This window comes from Xenopus tropicalis, chromosome 9, assembly GCF_000004195.4.
Source record: "Xenopus tropicalis strain Nigerian chromosome 9, UCB_Xtro_10.0, whole genome shotgun sequence".
In the NCBI taxonomy this organism is placed as follows: Eukaryota; Metazoa; Chordata; class Amphibia; order Anura; family Pipidae; genus Xenopus; species Xenopus tropicalis.
In genome coordinates, this window is record NC_030685.2 from 64,169,689 (window position 1) to 64,192,019 (window position 22,331).

Below are 22,331 nucleotides of genomic sequence, written 5' to 3' on the forward strand. Positions count from 1 at the left end.
CAGCTACGTTACCTCCAAGTTTAAGGTACTGTTTTATTATTACAGAGAAAAAGGTAAAAATCAAATGTAGGAGGGAAAAGGTTTTGCCAACCTTAAGGTCCTTAGGTCCCATGGGCATAATTTAACCAGCTAGTTTGGGTCCTGAGTAATTACAGGGAAGCTGTTTCCTTTTCCTGTGTTAACGTATTCTCCTGGCAGTTCAGGAACTGCCCATTAGATGTCACTGTGCTGTTCTATAAAAAAGGAAGGTTCCATGTGCTCCACCTCTTTTTGGTCCGCACACTTGCTGCAGCAAGTGCTGTGGTGCTGGTGGGCCTGAAAATGAGTCAGGTTCCAGTATAGGAAAAGTAAGTAACCGTCACTCTAGTAGTGAAAAATAAGTTCAAGTTAATTTAGTAAGCAGTCAGAGGCTCCAACGAGGAGACTAGTAAGGGTTAGTACCCTGCAGTGTCAATTTTATTTCAGGCTCAGAAATAGGTAGATCCCCAGAATAATTAACCTCTGAGGGCTTTGCCTAGTGATGGGGATGGTTCACCAAAAGCAATCAATATTTGGATGTTGCAAAAGCTGCATAAGATACTGTGTGAAAAGATATTTAAGCACTTGCTGTTATAAAGCGAGTGTGTACCCAAGAGAGACTGTAAAGAGATCCATATCTCTGCAAATCTGCAATAAAGGGGTGATTCACCTTTTTAAAGTTTTAAAAAAAATAAGGAGATATAGTAATTTACATTATATTTGTAATTTGATTTAATTAAAAAAAGATCGTTTTCAAAATATATACCTGCAAATGTAGTGCTGCATAGAGCCTTAGGTCTCTCCTCTCTGCCTCAGCCACCGTGATCGGCGACACCCTGGGTGATTAAGGGCCTGTCTACGTCATTGATGTTCCAAGCAGTCTGCAGGAAGCGAAGGCACTAAGCTCTATTGCACATGCTCCCTTCATTTCAGTGATCTAATTGGCTGACATAATCTAGCCAATCAGATCAATGAAGGGGCGTGCACAGTAACGATCGCCGACTGCTCCTCCCTGCTATGTGAGTCCCTTGGCTGGCAGAGTTAACATACTTTATGCAGCCCCACCACTGTTGGCTGATACATTAAAATCTTAAATGATGACAAATTGCAAATATCACTTAAACGACTGTATCTCCTTTTTTAATTTTTTTTTTTTTTTTTTATTAAAGGTGAACCCCCCCTTTAAAGTTACAATGTTCTGCAAATAAACCTTTATCTCTGTGTGTTATTGTGGATCAAAGAAGTTCCCAGGGAGAGGTATTAGAGCCCAGCCTGACCCAGGGTGGAGGCACAACATTTTACAGTGAACGTGCTCTCCCATATAGCGAGGCACAGGGCTCCTGCAGAGCCAAAAAGTGGAATTCAATGCAGGATTTCCTGTCAGTAGCAGAATAGGTCTACATACACAAAACAGAATTATTTATTAAAAATACACTCTGGGAGATGGCGTTCCCATACCAAAATTTTGAGCTTCATGAAAGGTTTTCAGATAAGGCATCCCATAACTGTAATCACTTTTTATTCTGCTCTCTATCAGCTATCTGTATATCTGTTAGATAGCAAAAGGTTCTGTATTTAACTCATGCCCTAAGCAGATGTTAAGTAAAGGCTACCTTATGTATTTAGCCCCTGGTATTCCTTGCTTGCATAATGCATACACAAACAAACAAACAAACTCTCCTGCTATAAGGCAAGGTAAGAAACTTGTCTCAGACGGCAGTACCCCACAAGTTACAAGGGGTGCCAAAAAGCTGGTTCATCTCTTCTACTGCTGAAAGCACAATTTCACTCTTTGCTCTAGCACTGAGTCCCCCTAAAGCCACACCAGAGGCCTGGGGCCCATATTTGCCCCTGCTCTTTGTAAGCGGCTTTCTTGGGGGATCACAATGCAAAATGTAAAAAGCTTGGCCCTATTTCTACAGTTGGTAGAACAAAGTCTCCCCTTCAATCCCTCCCCGCAAGAGCTATTAGCGATTCACTAAAGGCCGAAAAAACAAGTGTTATTTTTAGCATGCGCTAAAAATATTATCACTTCTTATATTTTGAGAATTAACGATCGATTCACAAAAAGGACACTTGTCTTTGAAAGCATGCAATATATTTATGCATTATTTCATAGCACACGATATTAGCGGGCTGTGACACTCCACCATAGATCCCTCTAACTTTCTGAAAACTTCCTGTGACGAAAAAATGAAGGGAGCACAGAAGTTTAACAATGCCAGGAACAGCATGGCTTCTGTTAGTTAGTGGCTGCAGATAAGGCTCCAGTACCTCATACAGGCCATAGATTGCTGCTCTATTTAACCTGTAGCGCCTCACTATTTCCTTCTCTGATAATCCCTCTAGAGTTGATCTCTCCCAGAAAACTCCAGGATGATCACTCTAGGACGATCACATACTTGATTCTCTTCTTCCCAATCCAACAAAAATTCGACTGCAAACTCCATCTTGTGTTGCCAAACACTCACGAACCGCAATGTTTTTGGATAAACGCCTACTCCAAGTAGGTGTTAATATTAGTACAGATTATTGTCAAATGTCATGCTTTTAACGCTTAACATATGTCTGTGAATTATGCGTTAGTATTATTTCTATTAGATAATTATCGCAATGCGATGGAAATAACGCTTTACGATAATTGAGATTTTTGCACATACGATATGAGTAGTAACGCATACACATGTTCCTACAAGATCCATGTTGGTGCTCTAGGAGAAGAGGATCAGAAGACAGGGGAAGATGGCCCCTTTGAACTCCGCAAATTTGCAAATTTATGGCAGGTCATGACAAAGTGAAATATTCTGCGGGAAGGGAGCTTGGAGGAGAGGGGCAGTTGAGGGGTAGGAGGGGGTACTAGGTTTAATTCTCCTTTAAACAGATACTGACACCTGAAATGAAACTGTTTTTATATATCATAACATCGTCTTTGAATTAACTTTATCTATTTATCTGATCCCCCATGTTCCTCTATGAGGGGGCGGCCATATTTGTGCAGCAGGAGGCCATTAGCATTAGAAGCTATAACTGACAGGCTGAGAAGGGACAGTCAGGCTGGCAAAACAGTCAGGTTTAGGAACTTCAAGTAATAATTACTTACAAATGCAGCCCCATCCATGAAAAATGATCAACATGACCTAGAGGCAACTTTTAATGTACATTCATAATTTGAAAAGTATTTGTTTGTGTCAGTATCGCTTTAAGTACTAAGGGCCTCCACATGAGATGATATGATTCACAGTGCACATAAGCAAACCAAGGGCACACATACATGTTAGGGCTGATTCTCTAAAGTGCGTTAATTTTTATCACACGCTTTTTTGCATTAAAATAGACGCGAAAATTAACGCGCGATTCACTATAGTATTACTGCGTGCGTTAAGTCGCACATTGCATGTGGCCCTAGAGTGATGCAGCCTCCAGTTTGCAGGGAAATGGTCATTTTCAGTACAGTAATTTTCCATAAGCATTGGCATGTATGGCTAACATGGCCTGCGTTTTTTCACACGCGGCAACTATTTATTCTTCGCGACTAAAATAACACAAGCAGTATCGCACGTAAATTAACGCAAGTATGCTTTTAGTGAATCGTGCGTTAAGACGCGATAAAAATTTGAACGCATGCTATAAATAACGCACGTTTTATCGCACTTAAGTGAATCGGCCCTGTTGTGTCTTATCAACTAAGGAATGGAAAAAGTTCTGTCTTTTTTAACCCACACTACTTCCTGTTACAGTTAGAGCTGCATTATTTCCTGTCATGTGATCCCTGAGGGAGCACACAGCCCATCACTAAATGCTGGCTCAAGGGAAAATATATAAAAGGGCAAAATTTACTATTATTTATATCTTAGTTGGGATCAATTACAAGGTACTGTTCTATTTCTACAGAGAAAAAGGAAATCAGTTTTAAAATTCTGAATTATTTTATTAAAATGGAGTCTATGGGAGACAGGCTTTCCATAATTCGGAGCTTTCTGGATAACGGGTTTCCGGATAAGGGGTCCAATACCTGTATATATATTCCAGTTTGGTAAAATTCTTTAATAGGCCGCTAAATATATAAACTATCTGTTGGTTAAGTATTCATTCTAGGGGTATAGTTTTCCTTTATAATTTATAGCAGGCAATACAGCACCTTCTGAGAGTGGCAAGTAAAATGTAGCGCTCTTGCCACACCAAATGGCTTCAGCACAATACTCTCTGGCTCATCACTAAGATTACTGCAGCTTGTAAAGCCAAGCCAAGATACTATTCAATTCCTTGGCCAGTAGTTCTACATTAACCAAATCATTGATATGTGTTATATATGCCTGGCTGAGACCACAAAAAGAGGTGACTGATTACACAGGCCAGTGCAGCAAACTAGCTGGCTAATTGAATATTCCTATAGAGTATGATGCCATTGATGCTTCTGAAGAGCTAATACAGGAGTAGAAGGATGATGGTAAATCAGTAGAACCAACATCCCAGTGGCGTTGGTGATATTGTATCATATTATATATTGTATAAGTGCCAAAACACTTTATTTCACCACAGACAAAAACCCACACTTTCACCTCGCATTCAAGGGAATCCAATCCTACTAAATTGAAAAGGATTCTGTTTCTGACGGTAGAAAATTGATTGTTACAAAACATCTCAGATGCCAGAGCTACCAATTTTGTATGCCAACAACAAGCACCATTTTCCAAGTCGAGTGATAGATTTTCCTGAATTACAATTGATTAGTTTAGTTGCAGAGCTTCTTTGTAGCGCAATTGTGAATTTGGCTGTCAATTCAGGCACTAAATGCTTCAACTGACAAGGCTGCCAGCCAAAGTGTCAAGCTGTATTCTCTCATATGGCTCCAAGCTTAACCACTTGGGTACCAGAGTTGTACCTTTTGTTTAAAAAAAATATATATGCCTATTCCGACACCTATATATTGAAAAAGTCCTATATAACTTGTAAAATATATCCTCATAAATAATGCCAAGGGATATTTTCAGTTATAATCATTGTTTAGTGATGTCACTGAAGTTAATTTTTGTAAAAATAATGTACCCACCTCTTTTAGGCTATGGATATGAGAAGTAACCTTGGAAGTATTACACTGTGGCCCTGGGCTTTATATGCTTACTCTCTTCACAAAAGGTTGGCACTGCTTTGGGACCTGTTACCCAGAATGATCAGGACCTAGGGTCTTCTGGATAAGGGCTTTTTCCTTTCCACACTTTGTCCACACTTTTGCAAGATAGTCACAATCCCAAATATTGGCATACTGGAATTGGCAGTACAGACCCGGGCGGATTAATTAACATTAGTATTAAGTATTCAATTTGTGATTTTTGTAACTATACATGTAATTGTCTTTTTTTTTTTTAATTGTAGTTTTTAACTTGGCTAACTGGAAATAAAACAAAATTGAGGCAGATTTGGGACCAGTTGTTACAGACGACTGCTATAGATGGGCTTGGCCAGGTTTTTATATAAATGTTTCTCTCAATGTATTAAGAGAAAGAAAGAATGAATTGGCAGTAGAGACCCATATGGGTTTTATTACACTGGGAATGAGATGTTAAGTGTGAATCAAATAAAAATGTCCAAGATAGGATGCCATATAGTGTATTTACATGTAAGGACAGTCCATAAGGAATCACATGTTTGTCCCAGGGTAATGACTAGGGTTGCCACCTTTTTATTTACTATAAATACTGGCCTTTAGGTTGAGATTGGCAGTGATGTCACTTGGTGCGGTGAAATGGGTGGGCTAAGCAGGGGAATGGGCTAATGGGGCAGGGAAATGGGTGGGTGGTAAGGAGTAATGGGCTTGCCTCTATTTAAAAGGGGGTGATCTGCTGCAGAAAGAGTTGGGAAGGGAGGGATTATAGGTAGGGTTACCACCCTTACAAACTTAACCTGGCATTTATATTGCCAGTAAATTTGTAATACTGACACCAACCCCAGCTTGTGGCTAGGCCAGTCAAATACCGGCTGAGTGGAAACTCTAGTAATAACAGAGGATACAGCAGTAAAATTCTTTCAAACTGGATTTGTCATCACCAAAGTAAATGACTTTTTACAAGATGGGAAGGAAGCATGCAGAATTCCTTGCTAAAGAAGGCTCTGCTGAGTGATAGTTTAGGTACCTTTGGGAGAAAAGTAATTTTGCACAAATAGGGAATTCTACTAATTAGCTTCATTAAAAGAATGCTTATACTGTACAGGGGTAATAACTAAAAACATTGCAATTGCCTTCATTTGGGATTTACATTTGTCATTGTCTGGATCAATACAAAGTAATCTTGAATAATGTTCATCTAAGTGGATGGATAATCTTTTAACAGCATAACAGTGTTATTAATATATATGCACTGTCATCCAGACAGCATACTGGGGGCTCTCAATGCAAACTAAGCTATATTTTTTTTTTGGGGGGGGCCATGGAAATTCAGACTGTACCCATAAACAAGGCCTACATTAAACATTTGATTTACTGCAATAATATATTAACCAGTTCTTACCCCCATGTAATCAGAGGAAAAAAACTTGCCTGGAAATGTGGTCAAGATGCTCTAGCTCTACTACTCTAGCCTACATACTTTGTAACTACAATCTCTAAGTCTCAAATTCCCTAATATTTCCCAACTGATGCCTAAATAATGTGGGCTCCTGCCTGCTACTGAACTGCAGCTGTGCCAAGCAACCCCAGTGATTTGTCTGCTCGGCAATCTAAAATATGTGCTCTCAGCACTTCCACTGATCTGTAACATTCAGTGAGCTAAGCACAACTACAGGCACCACGCAGCCTTCTGATCCATCACCATGGGTTCTGCCCCCAGATTACTGTACACTTGTTTGGAATGAAAGGGAAATTCATACATCTTCTTTAGAGAAAAAGTGTATTGTAAACCCCAGAGAATATTTATCCTCTTCTAAAACATAAGTGAGCAAAATCAGGTCAAATGCCCTATGACAATGCACAGCCAATCATCATTCTTATGGCATGCCTATTTTATAATGTTCCAGGAATATAAACAACAGTGTGTATCTACCTGCTGCAAATCATTATCATGTATGCATACAGTATAACTATATTTGATGTGGGCTCAGAGTGGGCTCCGACCGGAAATATCAAACAGAAGAAGAAAGAAAAGAGAGAAGGTTTGGACTCCTAAGGTGAAAATAAAAACAGCATATATCTAAGATACCCTTCATGCAGGTCCCCAGCTGTTGCATTTGCCTGTTCAGGATACTAGAGGGGACATTAACGACACCAACTACAACATGCAAAATGCAATTTTGAGGGCCCATGATTTTTACCCACAATGCAGCATTTTTATGTATAGCTGTGGTCCCAAGGTGGTAATGCGTTTGACACAATTGTAGCTGTGCATTCCTATACTTAAGGCTCTGCTTGGAAGGCGTAATTGGGCACTGATTTAACCCTCACACCAACCTTATCAAATAAGAGGACCTTGACGTAATGGCCAGCTTTATTTCCAAGATCAATAAAGATTAATAATAAAATTAACATTGACATCTTTTGGCTGCTAAAGATCCAGATGTGGGGGGGGGGCAAGGGATGGTTTTGTTGGGGGCGGATCAATGTCATTTAGGGGCGGACTGATGATGTCAGTAGTGCTATGATGTGGCAGCCAGTAATGAAGTTTGTGTTAATCAGGAAGAGTTCTGTCATGTTTTCTGAGCTCTGAAATCAAAGCAGGCATAAAGAAACTGAACTGTCCTGCTTAAAACCAGACAGGTGCCAACTTTTTTTCCTGCAGTTTTAATGTTAAGACCTGTAAAGCTACAGCTACTGGAAACAGAAAAATCCCAATAAACTGCACTAAATTCTTGGGACCCCTATCTGTTTTTTTTTTTTTAGAAAGAAAGTAGGGCAGTAGTAATCCTGCATTTCTGTAGTTAGATAGTAGGGACCCAGGAAGGCTTTACATATAGCTGCTGAGGTATAGGCAAAGCAGGCACTTGGGGTATAGCTATATAAATGACTATTGTAGGAAGGTGACCATATGTAGCTGCAGGACAGGGCCAGACGTTACAAGAACGAATAAAACATTCTGTAGGAAAAGAAGAAAAGTTTGCTCCGGGTCAGGCTGCATTACAGAAAGCACTCCTGATGTTAAAAGACCAAGAAGATCCCAAATAGCTCAATGACCAACCCATATCGAAAAACAAACTACATTGTGGCATCATTTACAGCCACCCAGCAAATGTATGAGGACTTTAACAATCTAAATTTTTGCACCCTAAAAGAATGTACTTCATTCATGTATGCAAACAAAAAGGCTAGCATTCATTATGGAGATTTCTAAAATGAATAACTAGTTACCAAACTAAAAGCTCATTATTTTGAGATAGAATACTGCAAAATACTATGACTTTTTTGTTCTTCTGTGATGAAGCGATTGTTCAAACGAAATGTCATGAAGTCTCCTCTCGCCAGACGCTAACATTTTATTTTTATAGCCCACATATTCTCCTCTCTCTGTGTCCTCTGCTCTAATGATTCATGCCATCATTAGCTCTTTTGTCAACCAATATAATCCGTCACTGCTAGACAGACCCATTATAAATATTTCTCATCCCACAGTGCATACAGTGCAGTAAAAATATGGACGCCATTATCCCCCTGCTTACTTGCAGAAAGCTATCTGCCCCCTTATGCTTTAGTATATATTCATTGATTTTGTGAGTGGAGAAAATAGAAATATTAAGGCTTATGACTTTATATTGACACACAATTAAATAGAGGAGAATGTATTCCCTACTATCATTTAAAAGGCTATTAAAGGAGAATCCAACTTTGACTTTGCCAATAAACTGCCCCCATTATGCTGCCCTAAAATGCTTTCAATATGTACTCACAGATTTCTCACATTAACAACTATCGCACCTTTCATGGGGTGGATTTTGGATTTTTGGGGGTGGAAGAGTTTGCAAGTGGGCTGGGGGGCCCCAAGGTAGCAGCCCCGGTGGGCCCCAGACACCACAGTCTGACACTGGTGCAATCTATTCAGTTTTTCGAAGCAAAAACTCCATACTGTACTCATTCCTTGTTTTACTCCATCAAGAACAATGGTCAGTACCACCACAATAATCTATAAATGAATGCCAACCGAAGCAGCTTTTGGTACCTACCTGTCTACTGTCCCTCTGGGACGAAGATGACGATGAGGCACTTTTGTGCGTAGGTGTGGATGTTTTGTGAGCCGGTGATATGCCTTTTTCTTCCGAACTCATTTTTAAGGTAATTAGAAATAATATTAAGGTGCCAGAAAGATCATAGCAAATTCCTCTTGTATATCAGGCAGTGAAGACGGCTCTTCCAAACGAGTTACTCATTTTATGTTTGTTGTAAATGCAGAATCTAAAAATCAAGAAAGATAATAATATTATTAGAGGGATCCTACACAATAGCTTCACCAGAACAATTTGCATAGATAAAGATTTGTCTGTTTGATTACAAAAAGTCAAGGGCAAGGTGCAAAGTGCAAAAAAAAGTGTAAATGTTATGGGGTTGTTCACATTTAAGTTAACTTTCATTATAATTATAGAATGTCCTATTGCAAGCAACTTTGCAATTGGTCTTCATTATTTATTTTTTATAGTCATTATTTTTTATAGTTACCGACCCTGGCAGTTGCCTTTGTGGTCTGGGTTGGTGGACATATTGGGTGTGGGTTGGGTTGCAGGTCAGCGAGTCTGGGTTGGGCACGTGTCTGCCCAACTGGACCCCTGCAGGAATTTAGCCTGTGGTCTCATGTTAACTATTCTAATTATTTTGACACCCCTCTAGGAATTATGACTTTCCTTCTTAACATAAATTGGTTACATATATAAAGGCATATTGAACTGGAAAATATGTAAAAGTATCCATATCTTACAAGAAGCTTGCATGCATGCCTTTCCAAGCAGCCCCTGGGAAAAGAAAATTAACTTGTAGTTCTGCTTAATTCTCAATCTGCTGGTCCCCTGCAGCAACTAACTGAAAGAAGCAATTAACAGCAGATAATTGTGTCACTTTAAATCAGAAGATACTTTCAAAGCCTGATTGGCGCCTACTCCATATACCATAATCTTACAGTAAAAGAAAACTACCAGCACACTGGGTGCATTCTCAACCAAAGTATTTCAGCCAACAGAGAACTATCAGAAAACGCTAATGCGATGTTCTTTCCACTTGGGAAGCAAAGTGAATGAAAAGTGGCAATGAAGGTTTCAACGCTTCTCAGGTCGCTGAAATACACAAGCAAAGAATGTACCCCCTGCGCCATAAAAGCTGTGGTCCTGAGAAGATGCTGCAGCCGATTAGAATTTCTGTTCACAAATTATCCAATGTTAGAGTCTGTTCACACTGCTCCTAAAGGATAAGGGTATCATGTATATAGCCCTTTGCCTCCATTGGACTCAAAGCTCTTTAAAGCAAACAAAGCAGCCATTATAGGCACACTAAGTTTGCCAGGACACCAGAAGATTAAGTGACTGATGTCCAGGGTCACATGGAGTTGCCACAGGGAACCAAACCAGGGCCTCTAGCATGAGATCCATATCAAAGGCTGATCATTTAACCTCTAGGCCAGGGGTGCCCAAAAGGTAAATCGTGGTCTACCAGTAGATCACTTTAAAGTTTTTGGTAATCCTGTGGAATGCAGTCGGATGACATCCCGCCACTTCATTTTTCTCCCCAGAATACTGGAGCTTTTGCGTGTGGCTGCTCAAGCCATCCGTCTTTGTAGTTTTATCCCAGTATAGACGATTGTCTCCAACAGGCCTCTGTATATATTTGTTCCCACTTTATATGTTTCTGTGTGCAGACTACAAAGTGGGCCATGAAGAAGGGAAGTAAAAACTACTACAATCCTTTCACATTAAACTTGAAGTTGGCACTTGAATAATGTTATGTGGGGTTTGAATGTGAATTTGGCACTGCATTTATATATTGCAATGTGTATTTGTTAAACATCGATTGATACTTTTTCTTGCTTGTTGCGCCAAATGATAACTGTGGTAGATCTCATGACGGAGGCCAGGTGGCAAGAGTAGATCACATAGTGACAAAGTCTGGGCACCCCTGCTCTAGGACAACTCCTCCTCCTTATGGTAGCCACAGGTGCTCAAATAGACTGGCAGTAAGGTAGGCAGAAGCCAAACTACCCACCCACATTAGTGCATGTATGGTCATATTTAGGCTGTATATTTTTATAATAAATGGAAACAAGCAGAAGACGTGAGGAAACACTGACATCTGTTATTAGTTTCTATCCTCTCTGAGAATTAATGGCTAATACACTGAGAAATAACACGAGTGGAATATGAAAAATGTAATTGATATTCAAGGAGTAAATACCATAGAAGCTACTCATCAAGAAATACAGAGCAAATTAGCAGATAGGTTATTAATTGTCACACATTTTCATAATTTCAAGGTTTTGCGGTAATTTGCATGATTGAAAAAAAGGTTATCGTGTGTGTAAATTCATTACAGTGAATATAGCCATTAGAATTCACACTATCTCATGGGCCCATTAGGATTCTGAGTAAATGCAAATTGCCATTTACATTTATATAAAGTTTTAAGATTCCCAAACAAAAAAAACACTGTTACCTATATAGAAGGAACCTTAAAGGGACATAACCCTTGCTGCCTTACATACCATTGGGTATAATAACCAAGTAGAGGACATAACCCTCCTCTGGGATGGCATCCACGTCGCTGTGATGTCCTGCAGTCGCCGAAGTTGTCTTCAGAGGAAACTTCGGGCGACTGCGGGACATCGCAGCAACGCGTATGCCATCCCACCAGCGGATTTACATTCTAGCTGGCGGGATGGCACTGCGGGGAGATTAGTCGCCCGCGACAACAGAGATTTGTTGCAGCGCAACTAATCTCCCCATGTACTCCTGCCCTAAAAGTCCCCATCTAGCTCTCCAAAAAAGAATGCCACACTAATTATAGATACAATACAATTATAAAGTAAGAATGATCCCTCCCAGCACTGTTGGTCATCTCATTGTTACTTATTATATTATCTACTATTATATTATATAAAAATCATGAAATTACATGTCAGTTTGTGCTTGCCAGTGTTTTATTATATTCAGAAGGGCAGATGTAGTGCTACTTAGCTACATGCTCCTGTCTGTCCTGATCATTGGCCTGTCACTGACTCTGATTCTACTATATTGTGGTACCACATGGCCACTTCTGTTGTGCTTTCAGTTACTGTTCCATTGTGGGGGGTGCAGGGGGGGCAATCTCCACCATTGCAAAGCTACTGATGAAATATCGCAGGGGTCCCCCTATGGGTATGGCCTGCTAACTTAGTAGTATTTGGCAACCCTGCCCGCTCTACCCATCCTACTGGTCTCTTTGGTCCAAAATTAAAGTTTCTCGCCAAAACTAAGGCATGTCAGGGTTGTGGTATTTATAAAAAAACAGAAGGTTATACTTCTGTTGTGCTGACTTTAGGCCCCCAGTGAAGGATGACCAAGGTCTCCAAACACATTTGTAAAAACTGTCACTCACAGGAGGGAGTGTGAGGGTAACATGCTAGTTCAATGTGTCTGTTTGTTTATAACCCGCTGTACCAACCTGCCATATTCTACTAGTTTCCCCTGGCTTAGTGACCTCTGCTAAATCCATGTACTAGCCTGAGCCATGTCAGTGAAGGAATTAATGCTCTGCAGATGTCTAGTCATTTATATGAGGTTTATTTCCAGCTTGGGCAGACACAGCTTCAGACGACTTCTCATCTTTCCCACAGCTGGGCTTGAATGGGATCCAAAACCTTCTGGGGGAGCCAGGCATCAAGCATTAGGTGCATTAATACTACATAACTGGCATGAAGGAACGGCAATTCTGAATTTATATATAGCATAACCTAGATATACTAGATTCTATTGGCAAATTACTTTCTGTCTTTGTGCTGAATGGATATTATGATGTAGCTTTATACTGACAATAATTGTTCAGCTAAAAGGAGTAGTGACCAACACAAGCCATTATTTCATTATTTTCAGTTTTACTGTCTTTACTTTTGTATGGGCCCTTAAATGGGAAAACTGGCTTCTAAACCAAAGAGCCCCACACAACTGAAAAACCCTAATATACCTATCACTGTAATCTTTTCCTTCAAAAAGTATGAATAAATACCATTTTATAAGCTGAAGTCTTGGTGCAAAACAGCTCTTCTCTTTCTGCATCATTTGAAATCCTGGCAAGGGAGGAGAGAATAAAACACTGATGTTACAAATTGTAACAATTTCTCCACAGCTTACAGACACCATGCAGGAACTATAGAACCTTTCTATTCCTTCTTGTATTGACATCACATGTGCAGGGAATTGTGGGATTGGGAGGATACAGGCTGAAGGCAGGCTGAGGACAGTCGACATTTTATTTGAGTCTCAAAGTAGTCAGCCAGATCAGTAGGAGAACAGGGGGTGGGGCTTAAGTAACTGTTCCAATCGATATTACATTAAAAATCGTGAAAAAGACTGCATATTTTTTAATTGATGTATATTGCAAGGTTGATTGAAATTATCTCCCCCTAACATAACATAATTTTTAGACTAAAATTCCCAGCATCTTTCAACATATAACCAACCATGGAGGCAAGCTGAGAGTTGGTTTTTAAACATTTAGGGACCCCAGGTTAAGATTCAGGGCTTAAGGCACTGGTTCTCTATTACCTTATAAACAATTGCACTTTAAACACTCTACTCTCTTCCTTAATGATGTTTTATAAAAAGGAAGAATCGCTGTACATCTCCCTAGAGTATCTTTACCTTGTAAGACAGGAAATATAGCTGCCATTGCCTATTATATTCAAACCTCAGCTTTATAAAATGGTTTGCCTACAGAAACCCTGGGGAGATTTCAATGTATGTATTGTATTAAAGGGGATGAAAACCCAAACATCAAATTTTGCCTAATGAAAGAAAATGTAGTTCTAAGCAACTTTTCTTGGTTCCAGTGGTTTTAAAGTTGAATGGAAACAATGTAGAAGCCCCCTTCCCCCGCCCTTATCCATCCTGCCATCCAAAAGCACGATTTTAAGAAACACTAACACCAAAAAATGAAAGCACATTAAGATATTTCAAATAATATGTACTGTTGCCCTGCACTAGTAAAAATTGTGAGTTTCCTTCAGAATTACTGCTGTAGTTTGTAGAAATAGGCTGCTGTGTAGCCATGGGGGGCAGCCATTTAATCTAAAAAAAATGGCTAAATGTCACAGATTATATATATAACGGCTAATCTCTGTAAAACACCACTGTATTCTACAGAGCTTATCTGGGATCTGCTATGTAACCTGTGCTTTTCTACTTTTTTTCACCTTGAATGGCTGACCCTGTGGCTACACAATCTTACTTTATATAAACTGTAGTGATCTTTCTGAAGCAAACACAGAAATTTTACCACTGTAGGGCAGTAGTACATTATATTTCAAAACACTTTTTTTTCAGCTGGCCAAAGGGATAGGGGTGGCCTGTGCCCCCTGATGCTGCCAGAGTGGGCATGCATTTAGCACTCTAGCAATTGCACCCCAAGGGTAATTACATTTCTGCTATAAAGTCTAGGGTGGAGGACATTTGGCGTCTGCTACAACGTTTCAAGAGCAAGAACAGGGAGTGCAGAAAGTGACAGAAACTGCTTTCAAGTGTAAAGTTCACAAATAAGTGCAAGTCTACAAATAACTTTAAAACCAGTGAAAATATTTCATGAATGCATACTGGAAAGTTGCTCAGAATTACATTTTCTTTCACCGGCCAATGATTGGATTGAAGGTGAAGGAAAGGCATTTTGGAATTTTACTGCCAATAGATTAGCCACATTAGTGCAAGCTAGATTGCTATATTTATTCTGCAGAAAGCTTTACCATGCCTGAGTAAACAGCCCTAGAATCTCCCTCCATTTGTTTAAGATAGCAGCTGCCATTTTAGCTCAGTAGCTTCTGAGCTGCAGCTCTAGCTGCTGGTAGCTCAGATTACAGAGTTGGGAGGGGGAGCAAAATCTGATGGGAGGGTGAGCAAATTCTGATGGGATGGAGAACAGGAGAAGGGAGAGGGAGAAAGCAGAGAGCTGCACAGACCCTGCCCCTGAAGGATTTCTCTGACAGAAGGAAGTCTGATACCGAAGAACATGTTTACACAAAAGAAGACAAGAAATCCTGTGTTTCTTTTGATAGAGGACTCAGTGCAGCTTTTCTGTGCTTATGGCTGTATTTACAAAGACCTTTCAATAAAGCTTATTTTTTACTTTTACTAGTTTTTACCTTTCCTTCTCCTTTCAGATCAGCTATACATAAAAAAAACCTTTGGCAATTTTTTAAAATGTTGCTTTTAATCCAGGAGAAGATTAAAAAGAAACACATTACATTTTTTTCTGCCCACTGAATCTGTTTTTTCTTTGGACCAGAAAGTCCCTTTCCCAACATGTATAATACCCTTCATAAAATGTTTCTTAGTCAGATCCCAGTAGTAGCTCTATGAAAGCACAGGGCTGATTAGAGTGGTATTATGAAATTCACATACTACAATTACAGTGTGGGTGTGAAATGTGCTTTTTGCGGTTCTACACAAATAGGGAACTATATTAAGATTTGACTCAGACAGGGTACAAATGCTGTCTTTGCAAAAATCTGTCAAAATTGACAAAAAAAGGACTGGAAAAAAGGAACAGAGGCATCTGGTGCTGAATTCCAGGAAGGATAATTTAGGTAAGTTCCTAAATGATTGCAAATGTGTCACTGAAGGCAAGTCTGGGAGTTACCCAAACCCATATGGCTGGGTGTTTATCGGGGTGCACTATGGTCAGAGAAAATAAAATCCATCCAATGTGTCAATCCACAAAGAAAAGGGAAAAAAATCCCAGAAAACAAACTCATTTGGCACATATGTACTTTCATACTGCTTGCCTTAGATTTATACTACAGACAGCAAAAGCACTAACAACACCTATTTATTACATGACATTGTCCTTTGTAATTGGTCATTGCAATCAGATAAGCAACAACAGCAAGTTCATTTGGCCCCAGTGCACTGAAGTTTAAATCATTTGGGCAGTATAGCAGCAAACTGTGCAATGGTCTTTCCATGTGAAGACTTTTAAAATCATAGCTATAACTGGATCTAACCTCACATGAGCTACTCCTACTGAGGCCCAAAACTCAGGCTCTCTAGCAACATCCACCATCTCAAACAGGCAAGGTCCAAAGAGACAATAAGTCATAGTGATTGCCTTTTTGAAAACTAGAGACTTTTGATGTAAGCCTGACCCGCTGCTCCACCACCTGCACCCAACCCTAATCCAAGGCGCCTCCAATTTTATGGACCCGCTCTCACCCCAACCCACTATGATGCCATGAGGGGGGTGGGGCCAAACAGACACGAGTTTATAAAAGGTGCACATTGGAGGTAAAAGTGGGCATAGTAAGGTGCAGGTGGGGAGACAAAGGAAGAGCTCAAACTGAACCTGCCTGTGACCTGGCAATAGTATGCGGAAGTCGCCCCAAACCTGCCCAACTTGCGGGTCCCGCAGGTGTCGGGCTGACCCACACATCACTACTAGAGACACCTGACAGCCCTGGTCAATAGAAGATGTACCAGGGACATACCAGGGAACTCTAACCTGAAAAGCGAAACAGTGTTCCTCTCCTAACTTAAAAGGGCCCAGCCCCGTGCTGGAGTTATTAGCCCTCTAGGGACTTTCTAAACTGTAGGGAACCTTAACTATTTCACATCTCTACATTTAATTATTCCCAAAGCATTATTAACACAATTTATATATCTATAAGGAGAATGCCTTAGACTTCTTCCCCCATCACAGTCCACACTGTGCTCATATTTGGATGAATGTTCACTGCCAGCCTTACCCAAAGTAGGAGTTAGCAATGGGACTGGTAAAGGTTCTGTGTAGCATATTCTGTTATATTCAAGTTAAAAACATTTAATGAAGAATGTTAACCTGACCACACATAGAAACATCCAGGCTTATAACCAGCCTACTACACAATACAATCTGAGAATGATTCCATCAACTAGTGAATCCCCAAATGAAATCCACCCAAGTGTTTCTAACATTGGATTCTAAAGGTGCAATGGGTGATATTGCAAAGGTGTGAGCTGTTGATTGCTGAAAAACCCAAGGGCAGTCACTGGGGAAGCTAGTGCTCTTCTTCCCTGGTTCCCAGCTTTCATGGATTATAAAGGTTGTGACATTAGTGTAAATTATTGCAGAATTTTACAGAATGGATGGAAAGACTTTCAGAATTTGAGAAACTACCGATATCTGGCAGATTGGCAGGTTTAAAAATCCTATCAGAGCGAGGAGTGCATCAGCCTTCATGCAGTCAATGTGATTCGATCATTTGGCCCAATATCACCCACCTCAAGGTGGCTGCCAAAGAAGCAGATCTTTTGTATGGTCAGCTTTATACTAAGGGACACTGAATCCTTTTAAAGCACGAATTTGTGACATCTAGGACAGTGCTGTCTAATAGGGACTGATTATCCAACATACCATGTTTGTGGGAAGGATTATAACAAAATAAACTACAAAGGGACATATTTATTATTTTTATGTTTTTTTTTACCACAACTAAATTCACTTTTTAAATAAACTACAATTTACTACTCAAAACCTCAAAATCGTTGTTTTCATAAGAATTTTCATGTGATTATAGATAAGAAAAATCCCAAATGTCTATAAAACCTAAACAGAGATTTTACAATTTGATAAGGACAGCTGCCATTGACTTCTACTTGACCTCCCCAGCTTTTAAATGGCAAAGTTTTGTATTTGAGTTTTTCGTGGTTTTTACACTTGATAAATAATGAAAAATTTGTGTTTTAAAGTAGATACGCAATTTTTAGCAATAAAATGTTTTTTCCAGGGAAATAAAAAAATTATAAATGTGATAAATTCCCTGTGTGTCCCTTTGGTACGGCTAGAATAAACAGTTGCAGGGCAATCCAATCCCATGGCTTCTAGCTGTGCAGCCTAATCTAATACATTTAGGGATATATTTATCATGCTGCGTAAAAAGTGGAGTGAAGCAATGTTGCCCAGGGCAACCAATCAGCAATTAGATTTCAACAGTTAGAAAACCAAACCAAAGCATCTGATTGGCTGCTCAGAGCAACATCACCGGTAATGTTTTACTCCGCTTTTTACATGATAAATATACTATATTACTGTTTTATTTCTAATGTGGGTGGGAAAAGGCAATATATTATAACATATAGTACAAGTAACACAGCACACCAGCAAGCTGAAGCTCCTTGCACTACTGAAAGAAAAAACTTTTGTATTAAATGATTAATTATCATCTCATCAAGTTTTTTTTTCCTGTTAGATTTCCAAAATTAATTTAGGAAAGAAGAGATCAACTGGGTCAGTAAGTCCTTGTCCTGACCTGCTCATTTGCACAGACGGGAAGGTGTATATTACGTAATTAGTCAAATTAGCGCAGAACCAGAATGCCCTTGCCGAATGTAAGAGCACATCATCCAACGCATCTTCTAGGTCTCATTAACAGATGTCAGGCAATAGAAATCCAATTAAGCTGCAATTTTTACATCATTCTGATATTTCCTAAAACTACTAACTCCAAAGTTCTCAAACATTTAAATAACTTCACTTATGTCATCCTTAAAAATTCCATAAATGTAAGTGTACAGACAGATTACATATACCAGTGCTGTCCAACTGGCGGCCCCCCTCTGTGTGGCCCCCCACCTGTCTGGCTGCTTTGATGGCTTACTCTTGTTAACTGCCCCCCCTTAAGAACCTTATGGTTCTCACCTCAGATTCAGGCTGTAATCAGGCTGTATTGTTTAAATATGTAATCCCCTGTGTTTTTCACACCTTTTAATACCTGCATTGTTCTACCCCTGCAGTGTTCACACCTCAGGCTCAGACTGTAATCACCCCCATTGTTCACTTCTTCACACCTCAGACAGGTACTGTAGGCAGAGTATGGCACATACAGCCAGCATAGGGCAGGTAGAGTATGGCACACACAGGCAGCATAGGTCAGGGAGGGTATGGCACACACAGGAAGGGTAGGGCAGGCAGAGTATGGCACACAGAGGCAGCATAGGGAAGGCAGAGTATGGCACACACAGGCAGGGTAGGGCAGGCAGAGTATGGCACACACAGGCAGGGTAGGGCAGGCAGAGTATGGCACACAGAGGCAGCATAGGGAAGGCAGAGTATGGCACACACAGTCAGGGTAGGGCAGGCAGAGTATGGCACACACAGGCAGGGTAGGGCAGGCAGAGTATGGCACACAGAGGCAGCATAGGGAAGGCAGAGTATGGCACACACAGTCAGGGTAGGGCAGGGAGAGTATGGCACACACAGGCAGGGTAGGGCAGGCAGAGTATGGCACACAGAGGCAGCATAGGGAAGGCAGAGTATGGCACACACAGTCAGGGTAGGACAGGCAGAGTATGGCACACACAGGCAGCATAGGGAAGGCAGAGTATGGCACACACCGTCAGGGTAGGGCAGGCAGAGTATGGCACACAGAGGCAGCATAGGGAAGGCAGAGTATGGCACACACAGTCAGGGTAGGACAGGCAGAGTATGGCACACACAGACAGCATAGGACAGGCAGAGTGCTGCCTGTGTGTGCCATACTCTGCTTGCCCTATGCTGCTTGTGGGAGGTGAACCTGGCAGGGGTTTGTTGTGGGAGTTTGTTAGCAGTTGAAAATAGCCATTAAATGGTCCCTAAGGTGTGTAATTATGTACTGGGGGTTGCTCTGCTATCCACAGGGGAGGAGGAGGCATATGGAATTTAAGGGTATATCTTAATATGACATAATTGTTTCACATATGAATGATGGTTGATATCCCCACAGTAAGGACCAATCATTTGGGATTTTGCTGTGCTACCACCATTGTGATAAAATAGGTGTGGTTTGAAGTGGGTGTGGTTTCAAAAAGGGGAGTGGTCAAAACTGGCTTCCATTAGCGGCCCTCCACCATGTATGCTAGAGAAATTCCGGCCCTCGGCACCGTAGAAGTTGGACAGCACTGACATATACATATGGTCCGGTTTATTTTGTAATAGATGCTATACTGTACTATAGTCACTATACAGGTATCGGACCTGTTATCCATAATGCTCAGGACCAAGGGTATTCCGGATAAGGGGTCTTTCCGTAATTTGGATCTTCATACCTTAAGTATACTAAAAAAACAATAAAACATTAATTAAACCCAATAGGATTGTTTTGCCTCCAATAAGGATTAATTATATCTAAGTTGAGATCCAATACAAAGTGCTTTTTTATTTTTACAGAGAAAAAGGAAATCAATTTTAAAAATCTGAATTATTTGATTAAAATGGAGTCTATGGCAAACAGGCTTTCTGTAATTCCAAGCTTTCTGGATAATGGGTGTCTGGATAAAGGATCCCATACCTGTACCATTCAGAATAAAAAATGGACACAGATGTGTTCAGACATTTTGGGGTTGGGGCCCCTTTGCTAAGCTCATAACAACTAAATCATGATCATTTTTAGATGATATACAAACCTTCACCGTTAAATTTATCCTGCACGGTCTTAAAGGAGAAGGAAAGGCTAGTAAAGGGTTAATCTCAAGCTGCAGGCATACCTTCAGTTCTCTCAATAGTGCCCTTAAGTCCCATATTTCTCCTGTTCAGATGATCAGAAGCCAAACAGGAGGAAAAAACGCTGAGCTGTGTAAAGAAAGTTCCCATCATGCCTCACTCCTGCACCGAGACCAAGACCCCTGTACATGCTCAGTTTGTAAGACTATAAGGAAGCTGATTGGCTCAGATCCACATTCCTTAGGGGTCGGGTGAGTTCTCAGCATTCTTGAGGGTGGGGGGAGCAGGAGATGGGGGAATGGAGAGAGCTGTGTGTCTCTGGCACAGGAAAAGAGACACAACAATCTTTTGATTGAGGACTCAGTGCAGCATTTCTGTGAGTGCTTATGGCTGAATTTACATAGACCTTTCTGATAAAGCTTACTTAGTTTTTCCCTTTCCTTCTCCTTTATTGCCTTACATTAGACACATGAGTTATTTGGCAGCCATACTGGTTATGCCACAGTGCAGCTATATACAATGCACCCACCATGGAATTGTCTGCTTTGCACCAAAACTAATGCTGCCATGCAGAAGAAACCTTATTGAACATATTCTGTTATCTTATCACCTCCTGTGCACTGCATTGCACTGAGCCTGCAGAAAGTAGAAGCAGCCAGTGACTATACGTAGAACAATATAACTGAAACAAGCCAATCACAGACAACAGTAAGAACATTTTCTGTTAGAAATTTTTCTTGTTATCTCATAAATACCTATTTATAACTCTTTTAACAGAGGGTTCCTCTGAGATAAGTATTATCCCCAATTTAGTTAGAAGGTGTTACTTTCTGGCTGGCCTGCAGGTTTCACAGGTTCCTGAAAAGATGACAACTGTACAATTCAATTTGCTTAGTGTGACTACGGTAAATAAACACAACAAATAAAGAGCTGGCAGTTAACTTACAGTGGTGTGAAAAACTATTTGCCCCCTTCCTGATTTCTTATTCTTTTGCATGTTTGTCACACTTAAATGTTTCTGCTCATCAAACACATTTAACTATTAGTCAAAGATAACACAAGTAAACACAAAATGCAGTTTTTAAATGAGGGTTTTTATTATTTAGGGAGAAAAAAAATCCAAACCTACATGGCCCTGTGTGAAAAAGTAATTGCCCCCTGAACCTAATAACTGGTTGGGCCACCCTTAGCAGCAATAACTGCAATCAAGCGTTTGCGATAACTTGCAACGAGTCTTTTACAGCGCTCTGGAGGAATTTTGGCCCACTCATCTTTGCAGAATTGTTGTAATTCAGCTTTATTTGAGGGTTTTCTAGCATGAACCACCTTTTTAAGGTCATGCCACAACATCTCAATAGGATTCAGGTCAGGACTTTGACTAGGCCACTCCAAAGTCTTCATTTTGTTTTTCTTCAGCCATTCAGAGGTGGATTTGCTGGTTTGTTTTGGGCCATTGTCCTGCTGCAGCACCCAAGACCGCTTCAGCTTGAGTTGACGAACAGATGGCCGGACATTCTCCTTCAGGATTTTTTGGTAGACAGTAGAATTCATGGTTCCATCTATCACAGCAAGCCTTCCAGGTCCTGAAGCAGCAAAACAACCCCAGACCATCACACTACCACCACCATATTTTACTGTTGGTATGATGTTCTTTTTCTGAAATGCTGTGTTACTTTTACGCCAGATGTAACGGGACATGCACCTTCCAAAAAGTTCAACT

At 40.4% G+C, this 22,331-nt stretch overlaps 1 protein-coding gene across 3 annotated transcripts in view; it reads right to left on the minus strand.

Moving 5' to 3' along the window:
* Positions 1–22,331, minus strand: part of osbpl6 (oxysterol binding protein like 6) — a 121,911-nt gene that overhangs the window by 49,969 nt on the left and 49,611 nt on the right. For 2 of the 3 annotated variants that reach the window (XM_002935685.5, XM_004917740.4), the window contains exon 3: positions 9,163–9,391. In XM_002935685.5, the coding sequence (XP_002935731.2) occupies positions 9,163–9,264 (102 nt within the window). In that variant the 5' untranslated portion in view covers positions 9,265–9,391. Of the gene's footprint in view, positions 1–9,162; positions 9,392–13,177; positions 13,216–22,331 lie in introns of those variants that run through there. The other variant, XM_031892959.1, reaches the window with a different exon arrangement.